At 37.9% G+C, this 11,138-nt stretch overlaps 1 protein-coding gene across 1 annotated transcript in view; it reads left to right on the top strand.

The window, feature by feature from the left end:
* Positions 1–5,152, top strand: part of KDM5A (lysine demethylase 5A) — an 88,198-nt gene extending 83,046 nt beyond the window's left edge. The window contains exon 28 of the mRNA XM_055315455.1: positions 1,660–5,152. Coding sequence (XP_055171430.1) covers positions 1,660–1,866 — 207 coding nt within the window. The 3' untranslated portion in view covers positions 1,867–5,152. The remainder of the gene's footprint in view (positions 1–1,659) is intronic.
* Positions 5,153–11,138: the final 5,986 nt, after the last annotated feature.

Genomic DNA, 11,138 nt, shown 5'->3' on the forward strand with positions numbered 1-11,138 from the left:
GCTAAATAGAAACAATTACAGAAACAAAACCACAATTTGTTTTAGGAAGGAATTGTTAAATTGCTCTGAATTTCCTAGCAAGTAGCATCACAGAGTGCCAGGGATGATTAAATTCAGAATATCTGACTGAAAAAGTAGGCTTCTGGTTTGTATACCTAAGATACTCTGAATCTATAGATTTGGGATGGATCTCAGCTACACTTTTAACAAATGCAACAAGTAATTCTATCTTAGGGTCTACACATTTTGAGAAGCAGTGCTGCAGACAGTTATTTCAAGGTACATAATGGTTTTTGTGTAAGGTAGAATAATGAGTAGAGCCATGAAACTGTGATCTTAAAAAATGCCTCCAGTATCCTAGGCAGAGAATTAGCTGCCTTTCATTTGTTCCTCTAAATAATTCTGTAAACAAGATGTCATCTCCATTTTACAGATGAGGAAATTAAGCCTTAATGAGATTAAATTATTGGCCTCAAATTAGGAACAATGGAAGCAGAAAGATTATTTTGACAAATGATTTTTCCCACACTGTGTCACAACCCTAAAACCACTAACATGAGTATCATTGTTTTGATAATTCTTATAGTACTTGGAAACTAATTTTGGAAAGTACTCACTTTCCCTGAAACTCATTTACCTAGCCAAAACCTCCTTCCTCTGTTCTTTCTCATAAGCTGTACTGAGGTACCTATTTGATCCTTTCATACCTCTTTCTTGGCTCTAAAAACTGGCATTTTCAGTAAGTTGCCAGTGAGATGATCCACTTTGTACTGGGGAGAGGAAGAATAGCTTTTAATCCTAAAGGTTCTCATCTGCCATGACATCAGCTATAAAAACTACCACTGTCACCCTCCAAATACAAAAGGCCCAAATCGCCTTATTGTTAACTTTAGGCCCAAGGCTTAAAGTCACCAAATTACAGTCATTTTCTAGCCTCCTATAATCACAATATTCTCTGGAGGGTCAAAGTTTGCCTGGCATCTGCCACTGACCTATCAAGTTATACAGACTTTAATTTGAAACCCCAGAGTGATCTATTGACCTGTGACTTTGACTGTTTTTAATTGGTTAATTTGTAAGATTTGACCTCTGATATTTGCTAACTTTTTATAGGGAGTTGTATTTGTAACGGAAGAAGAGAAGAATAAAAAATATTAGTTTTAAAAGTGGCCTATGTGACTGCTTTTCTAAAAAGGTATTTAATGCTCTTAGTACTTTGGCTTATCTCTTTGAAATAAAGCTAATACACAGGATTGCCTTCACATTGTTGTATTCTTCCTTTCTTGATTGATAATTGCATTGTCTTAGAGCCTAGAAATTGTTAATATTAGTTAAAACTACTTGGCTGCTCTATTAGAAGTTCCTTTTTGTCAAGTTTTTCTCAAACATGTTTCTGCCTCAAAAGGAGCCCCGGGTAATTATGAGGTAATGGAGTACTTAAGAGGCCCAATTTTGTGGACATATTATGGTAAAATAGAATTTGGGGATTTTAACTTCCCAGTTTCTGTCTTTAAAAAGTAGTCCCATAAGAAGTCATTGTCTGTCTCTGGACATCCCAATTATCTGCTATCATTTAAGCCAAGAAAGCTTTTTGGTTTGCTTTTTTTCTAGGCTTAATGTTTATGTAACCTAAACATTCCCCAATCTTGTCTCCTACAGGTAGACTGGGTACAATGTGATGGTGGCTGTGATGAGTGGTTTCATCAAGTTTGTGTGGGTGTATCTCCAGAAATGGCTGAAAATGAAGATTACATCTGTATAAACTGTGCAAAGAAGCAAGGGCCAGATAGCCCAGGTCAAGCACCACCTCCTTCCTTCATAATGAGCTACAAACTACCAATGGAGGATCTTAAGGAGACCAGTTAGCAGTTGCTGGGTTAGTTTGGGACATGGGGGGAAATGGACCACATTGAGATCTTAGTCATCGAGTGGTTTAGATCCACTCAGAATGTTGCTTCCAAAGACGAATGGCCTTCAGAGAAAGTCCTTTTAGCTGACTTCCTCTTTGCATGGACTGTGTAACCTACATTCTTTTCAACACATCTATGCAGAGGGTGTCTTTGGTACAGCAGCCAATATTTCAATTTATGTCTCCTCTGAGTATGGTTTGTTACTTTACGGCCAGACATTTGATTGAGTTCTAGAGTGGCTGTTGGCATTAATACATTGGTATGCTAGCAGGGCATGTAGGATGTGACTTGTGGCCAGCTGATATTAGTTAGAGGTTTACAACCTAGGGGTGGTACCATCTGGAGGTGCTGACTACTTGGCTCTCCTTAGGACAGTTGGAGAGGAGTGAGAGTATACTCTCCTTCCACTGGTACCTGGCATATAATGCCCTACAGATACTCCTGTTAGTCATGGGACAGGAGCAGAGTCTAGATCCTAGCTACTTGTGTGTGTTTGTACCAAGAAGAAAACCCCAAGTGAGAGGCAGATCACCTTATCTTCCTAAGGAGGAGTATGTCATCTAGTTCAGAAATCTGACTAGATTGGATTCTGGAAAGAAGAGCTTTTCTTATTTCAAGGCAAGGAGCCCCCCCCCCCCCCCTTTTTTTTTTGGCTTTGAGAAGTCTTGCTGTCTTGGGTCAGCATTTTAGAGACAAGCAGGTACATGGATCCAGGCTCCTGCAAAAGAAGAGAAGACAAGTCAGAATGTTTTACTGAGACACAGTGATGCATGCTTTTCGGGGGAACCTTCATTCACAAGTATACCAGATACCACCAGGCTTCAGGCATGGCCATGAGCAAGACCAGCAAATAACAGCTTTTTGCCTTGCAGCCCTGACCCCAATGTCTGCTGTTTCCAACTCTGGCAATTTCTGATTGTGGCCCACAGCTGATGCTGTTGAATAACACCATGGCTTCATCAGAGAATGTGGGGTTGTAGCACCTCTGGGTGATAAAGTTGTTTTAGTAAATCCATTTTTAAAAAAAGAAAAAAGGACTTGTTTTTACTTTTTTCTAAATGTCTCTGACTACTGACTGTTCTATAAATAGATTATTTTTCCTTTTTTAATATACACATATGGATATATAAATATATATATTTACTGTTACCAGCAGCATATGACAGAGTTTCAGCATCAAAAATCTATTTGGGGGCTTGCTTTCTCTTTTTTGCTTTTTAATAAAGAAACCCCATTCCTTCCTTGTAGTATACAAGGAGTTAGCCTTCATTCTCCATCCTAGCCTGACCAGATTTTCCATGTTGATTTGTTCAAATAGATAATTATATGTCCTTTGTGTGTTGGAACTTGTCCCTGTCTTTTGGGAAACTTGGTCTTACTATTTCTGTGGTGGCTGTTTTGTTTTGTTTTTGTATGTGAATGTTTGAAACTATGGTGCTGTGTCCACTTTCCTCCTATTGTGTTCTTTATTCTTGTTAAGGTGTTAGGTAAGCTGTATGGAAATGTTTATTAGAAGGGGACTAATTATTTTTAAAGGACAAAAAAAACCTAAAAGTAGTGTTTGGTCTTCACTATTCTGTGTCCCTTATTTTGGTTAAAAATCTGTGGTTTCACTTAATTCATCAGTTTTCTTTTTCAAAGGGAGGAGCGAGGTGGGCCTAGAGAACAGTTTATAATCTCCTTTTCCCTTTATGCCCCAATCTCTTTTGAAGAAATGTCTTCTAGTAACTAGAAGTGAAATGTACTGTCCAGTTACAGTTTGAGTGGGTATGAGATTTAACTCAAAAGGCATCTTACTTTAAAAAAAAAAAAAAAAAAAAAAGGCAAAAGCTTTCCTATAAAACCCAGTTTCCATAAATGCTTTCTGTATGGTTCAGACTACCTAATTTTTAGTCATTCTTCCCTTAATATTATAAAACATTTTTAGTGTTTTGACCTGTTAAGAGGTTCATAAGCGTCGCTGTGCATGATCTCATCTTAAGTGTGTATATGATTTAAGATTTCAGTGGATATTGCAAGGTAACTATCAACCAATTTCATAAGTTTTCATTTTGCCAATCTATATAAAGAAACTCATATTTAGTTAAGAATTTCATCTCGTTGATGTTGAGGCACAATAATTTTGTCTTTTCATCTTCTCTGTAAAGATCTTCAGATAGATACTTGTGGGTTAAAAATTGAATGCAGTTTTAAGTGATGGCTGCCTGGGTGGAATACATTTTTTAAATATTTTATTTTTTCTTCCTAGTCACCCATTAACTTTATTCACCCATCAATGGAAGGGCATGAAGATGCTGAGAAAGATGGCTAAGGTACTCTACTTCCTAGAGTATGGTGGATGAATATAGGTGACTGTTTAGGGAATCACTCATGTCCTTAATATGGTATTTTACCTGCTGGAGATATGAGAGAGAGAGATGCAAGGCACTCTCCAGCCATGAGTAGCTCCCTGTTTACCTTCTGGTATTTTGAAACTTACATTGTTTAGTTGATACTATGGGCTTTTCTGTATTTATTTGAAAGTCACAGAGGATTTGGTCTGACTTGACCATAGATTTAGACCAAGGCTGAGAAGAACAGATAAGAGAAATTAGTTTAAAAAAAAAAAAGAGAAAGAAAAATGAACATAAACAAGGTTATAATTTTGGAATTAATGAACTAAGATTCATCTATTTAAAGATATGCTGGTGTTCTGATATAATATAAAACATTGTTTTCAGTTAGGAAATTACTTCCAACTTACTCCATTTTTCAATGTTGTAATATTTCATATTAAAACTTGATTTAAAATGTTCCTTTACCCTTCTCTCCACAGTTGTACATTTCCACCATTGGTATTTTAACTTCTGTGTTCACTCTGTCAAAAGTATTTCTTACTACCTTCATCGTAACTGTGTTGGGGAAAGTTATAGAAAGAAAAATGAAAAAATGCTATCTATGTAGGTTTTTAATATTCTCAAAGGGTAGGTCAATGGAACTATGCAAATTCCCAAGTTTACAACTATAGCATTAGAGTTCACTTTCTTGTTGGCAGAAGAGGGGACATTTTCTTCCCACAAATGTTTATTTTACTTCCTGATAGTTACTGCAACAAAGCCATGTTGAGATTTAGATGCTAAAGCTCCCTTCCTGAGTTACTGCAAACACCCTTTGCACTGCATGATTAAAATTTGTGCCTCAATAAAATTACAAATTACTGTATGTCATGCTTTGAATAATTGAAAAGATAAGCATTAAATCTGTGATCGCCTACCATGTACTTATTTAAGAATCCCAAGTCCTAGCAAAGGCTAACACACCTGTAAGATTAGATTAATTTTACCTGTGCTTCACTTCTGTTCTTCTCTGCTTTTGTCTTTGGTGTCCGAGAAATGTCGATTTGTTCTTAATTTTAAGATTCTGGATGCAGTTCAATGCACGTAAAAGAAACTCCCTGCTTGTCAATATTTTAATTCTGTAGTACATTTGTGTGACTATCAGCCAGTACTTAAAACAGGAGGATGAAAGGAGAAATTGAGAAAACCCTTCTTTCAAAGGATGGGACTATCTACTTTTTAAAGGAGAAAGTGACCATTTTGAGTAGGATTTAAAAACTGTAAATTGTGGAAGAATTAAGCTGTTAAAGTCCCACATATAATTAGGTTCAATAAAGGTTTACATATGGAACTAGCTTCATATGTGTGTAAAAAAGTTGCTTTTGCAATAGGTCTGTTAAGTATAAGTTTTTAAAAGCAAACAACTGATTTGTCTTTTACCTTTTGAACCCTCCCCCCTTTTACAATTAAAGCATATCATTACTTCTTTGGATATGGATGTGCCAAGTGATAGTCACAACACAAGAAAGAAAGAATGGGATGTGACTATATTTTGGAATTGCAGTCTTCTCTTGGCCTGGATCATATCCAGTCACCACTATGCAATGAATGATGTGCACTGGGAAAGGAGATGCCGGGTTCAGATGTAGTCTGCTTATTCTTACTTTTGCAATACTCCAAGATGTCTGAACAGGAATGCCTTTTGTAAACCTCAAGACCCTCTGTTGATTATTCTCTTACATATTTATTTACTTGTGAGTGAAACACTTAAATATAATATGGACTTTAATTTACCAGGGTTTTGGGTGGTGCCTTATGAAAAGTATAACTTGATTTCGTGTTTTTTGAGCATGTTTTCCATTTCTTTTGTTTTCTGAAAGAATATTAGATATGGTTATTTGCATTACATCTAAAAAAATAAAGTTGTGTATGTGTGCTCAGGTTCCCCCCTACTCCGTCATTTACATTGGTGGCAACTCTACATGGTAACCAAGTAAAGGTAAATTTTGGTAATGAGTATTGATGATCCTGAGGAAAACTGGCAAGTATACAAGAGCCACTTTTAACTTGTGCCAAAGCAGTTTCTAATATTGCAATTTCTCTCTATAAAATAAAATACTGGCCTCAAATAATTTGATCAGTGGTGTGTTTAGCCTGTTACTGGGAAGAACGTTTTCAGAAAATGTGAAGTGGAAGATTCTCGAAGATCTTACCTGTCCTATTTTCAGCAAGAGTCCAGCGATGATCAACAGACATTGCCCCACCTTTGATTCTTGAGCAAATTGTTCCTTGCAGCAAACTAGCAATAGCAGGGAAAATGAGGAAATACTTTATTTTGGTCTCCTGATGCTTAAATCTAGTTCAAACTGCAACTTCAGAGAAATAAATAGCGTTTTTTTTTCTTCATTGTCAATGTTACCAGGTCATGCAGTGTTGCTGAAAATGTTAAGGTTCTGCTTTTAGTGAAATTGGCCTCAAATATGAAGTATGTGATTGCGTATGTGTATGTGTGTGTGTTGAAGAGGAAAATTGGTGGGAAGAAGGAGGGGAAAAAATCTCTTAACTTGGAAAATGTTTTTCTTGCCAACCAAAAAAGACTCCTGAAATTCCATACAGTGACAAGGTCTGTTTAAAAATTGTATGGAATCCTCCCAGTTTAGCAAGTATTTCATGAGGCTTTGGCATTATGATTGATAGGAATAAATTGAAGATCCAGAATCTTAGACATTGCCATTAATTGGGAAGTCACACATGATGCAAGGAGAGAAAATAGAAGACAGAAAAATACTGTATTATAGGAATATACTTGAATGATTTTGGAATTTCTTGATTCTTTTCACCTACTTGTTCTTTAAAAGTCTGTTTCTACACTACTTTAATGGGAAGAAAGATTTTCTTTTTTTAAGATTTTATTTATTCATGAGAGACATAGAGGGAAAAGTAGGCTCCCTGCGGGGACTCTGTCCCAGGACCCCTAGATCACAACCTGAGCCAAAGGCAGACACTCAACCTCTGAGCCAACCCAGGTGCCCTCAAAGCAAGATTTAATTAATATTTCCATATGGTAAAGTTCTGTGAAATTTCTTTACCAAAGATTTTCCCTAAGTTTGTCTTTGGAGCTAGGTTGTATCTCTTGCTAATGGGAAAAAAAGCACCACATAAAAGTCTCGAAAATGACTTGGTGGATCCAGCTTATAACCAGCTAAACCTTATATTAGAATCCCGATGAGTTGCCAGGAATATTGGGATGAAGTCAGAATTGTCTGCAGTTGGGCAGCCCGGGTGGCTCAGCGGTTTGGCGCCTGCCTTTGGCCCAGGGCGTGATCCTGGAGTCCCAGGATCAAGTCCCACATCGGGCTCCCTGCATGGAGCCTGCTTCTCCCACTGCCCGTGTCTCTGCCTCTCTCTGCGTCTCTCATGAATAAATAAATAAAATCTTAAAAAAAAAAAGTTTAAAAAAAATTGTAGTTTACAAAAACAAACAAATGAACAAAAATTTTAAAAACCCAGATGAGGATTTTAGGATTACATAAGGTAAAGAATATAGAAATCAAATAAATAATTGGTTTTAGCTCTGTATATGACCTTATATATATATATATATTTTTTTTTTTAGACTGTTTCCTACCATGTATGGGTTAGTTTGTGTGGATAGACATTTAAGTTATAGCCCCTCTCTTTGAGAGAGGGTGAGACAAATGATTTTTAAGGATGTTTCCTACTAAAACTTATGTAGAATTTCGAAAGGAAGATAGTAGAGGTATTTTGGACATTAGTTCAAATTCCTGTTTAATGATAGAAAAATCTATTCAGTACTTATGAGGGAATATATAGACTATAGTGAATATTCTATTTTTGGAAAATGTAAATTTTAGTCACTTCTATAGTAGAGCTGACCCATAGTCTTCACTTACTTGAATCTAAATTTTGCAGAGGTCGTCAAGCACTTTTATGTATGCCCCAGGACTGATCTCACAATTCTATCCAGTGCCCAACCCTGTGGAGATAAGGTGATAATATCAGACATATTTTGACAAACCTAACTATGCCACTCCTTCTGAATTGATGTTTGGCCTTAATAATATTATCCCACTGCTCAAAGCAAAGGCCCCTTTCCTCTCCATACTAGGCTGCACTGTGCTGAAACCAGTAGGACACTCACTGATCTTTAGTCTTAGTAGGCTACTTTAGTCTTTTTCTGGCTTAACTTTGTCATCCTCTCCAGTTGGAGGCTAAGCTTTGTTGAGACACAAGATGGATTATCACTAATAATCTTTGGAACCCAGAACAACAGTTCAAGCACATCAAGTCTTGGTCAGTGCTCAGTGCTTCTATTTATTTTGTCATAGACACATTACTTCAGAGTTCCAGTTGGAACATTAAGGTCAGTTTAATACACTTGGCTTCTCATCTCTGTAATTCATTGCTGCTATCTAAAAAAGAAGTCCAGGAGGGTACCTGGGTGGTTCAGTTAAGCCTCCAACTCTTGATCTCAGCTCAAGTATTCATCTCAGGGTTGTGAGTTCAAGCCCAGTGTTGGGTGTGGAGCCTACTTAAAAGAAGGCCAGCTAATCAAATCCTCTCGTTGTATTCCATTACTGCTACCTACTATACCCAATTAATATTCCCATTGCTGCCCTTTCTATTGATATTTTTGCATTAAATACGGACAACTGGCTGGCTCAGTTGGTAGAGCATGTGGCTCCATTGGGGTTGTGAGTTCCAGCTCCATGTTGGGTGGAAAGATTACCTAAATAAATACATAGATACATACGAATTATAGAGACTCTGGCTTCCCTATTCCTTTGTGAACTTCCCTACTTTTTCATTAAATGGAACCTGGCTCTTAGCAATGTGTACCTTAGGGATACTTCAGGTTGCTCATTTTCTCACTTTACTACTATAAGGTGTGAACCAGTAGATTATAAGGGCTGTTTCTCTTATGTTACCACTGATTTCCACTGCCACATGTTGAGGCCTCTGATATTCATCTGTACTGCCATCTGCCCTCATTACTGTCATCTGTTTACTCTTATATTCATTGAGGACTTTGATGGTTTAAGAGCATCTTTGCCTCCAGCCCTACCATTATCACGATCATGGATGACTACCATTTCTGTACCTCTACTTCCAAATAATCATTTTCACTCCATTTAGCAAACCAGTTCCAAGGCCATAGCTTGGACTCTGTCAAAAATGTATTTCTGGGGGAACCTGGGTGGCTTACTTAGTTAAGTATCCAACTCTTGATTTCCGTTCAGGTCATGGTCTCAGGGTTGTGAGCTCTAGCCCCACATCAGGCTCTGCATTGAGTATGGAGCCTGCTAAAAATTCTCTGTCTCCTCCTCCTCCACCCCTTTTTCTTCCTTTCCTCCCCCAACCCCCCCCCCCAAAACCACAATAAAGCCATTTAAAAAACCCAACTTATTTCTGAAACAGTAAAGTCTAGGACCCTATTTATACTAGTCTGATTTTTAATGTCTTGTCCTTTGATCTCTTCCTCTCAGTATATTTACTCTATGACCTCTGGGAAACATCCAATCACATTTTTCTTTCAGTCTTCACTCTGATGAGGGAATATGGACTGTTGAATATTTCACTCTCTTCACCATTTAACATAGGCTGCATGGCCTATCACTCATGGTGTTTCCCCATCACTCTGGCCCTGCAGAAACTATTTCTGGGTCATTTTAGCCATCTGACTTGTTTGTTCTTGTAGGCTGCTGAATACTACTGAGTATCTGCTACTGACTGGTAGCACCACAGATTGACTCAAGTAGGTGAGTTCTCAAAGACCCAGTAGTCCAGCAATCTCTTGCATTTTTGAAGACTATTTCCTGCTTACTCCATTGTCAAGTCCCCACCTGCCATCTCTTCCCTCAGTAGAGGCCTACCCTCCCTAACCCCGACTTGAGCAAATTGAAGGTAACAGGAGAGCTCTAAAGTTTCTCTAGTCACCTATACCATCAGCATCTTAAAGTGGTTTCATCAGAGGCACTTCTCTATGCCCTTTGGATGCCCTAATTCACTTTCAATGACCACTTACTACTTTTAGTCAGATGTTTCCCAAATCAATATCACCTGCCTGTGCTTGCTTGCTTTTGCTCCTTAATCAATTGTCTGGTAAGCATTTCTATTTGTATTATTTTAATCACTCTAAATTTTTTTTTTTAAAGATTTTATTTATTTATTTATTCATGAGAGACACAGAGAGAAAGAGAGGCAGAGACACAGGCAGAGGGAGAAGCAGGCTCCATGCACCGGGAGCCCCACGTGGGATTCGATCCCGAGTCTCCAGGATCACGCCCTGGGCCAAAGGCAGGCGCCAAACCACTGCGCCACCCAGGGATCCCTAATCACTCTAAATTCATGTCAAAAACCAAACTTTTCCATCCACCGTCAAACCACTTTCTCTTCATTACTTCCAAAAAGAATAAGTGCCCAACCCAAATTCTGTGAAGCATCCTATATTCTTTTTGACCCCTCCCTTCCTGTATGCAATTATCTCTTCTGTTCCCATTGTGATCCATTAACTCAAGCCCTCCTCAGTTTTCACCTGGGTTTTTGCACTAGTCTTTTAGTCTTGTCAATCTAGTTTATCTTGGAAATTACTAGAATGAACTGTCCAAAGAGCCAGTCTGTTCAACACATTGTCCTAAGAAAAAACAAAACCTCCAAAAAACAACCAACATTGTCCTGTAGAATCTGCCCCATTTACTGTTCTAAGATCCATTTCCACACACACCCTCAGTCACTGCTTCAGACACAGATGTTCCTTTCCTAGTTTTTTTCTGGAATGGTCTTTTAGCTCATTCTCAAGATGCCAGTTTAAATGCTACCTCTTCAGAGGCCCCTTGTTCTCTCAACAGCTTGTTTTACTCCCTTATGGGACTTGGCAATATGTGACATAATT

This window comes from Nyctereutes procyonoides, unplaced genomic scaffold, assembly GCF_905146905.1.
Source record: "Nyctereutes procyonoides isolate TBG_1078 unplaced genomic scaffold, NYPRO_anot_genome, whole genome shotgun sequence".
NCBI classification, from domain to species: Eukaryota; Metazoa; Chordata; class Mammalia; order Carnivora; family Canidae; genus Nyctereutes; species Nyctereutes procyonoides.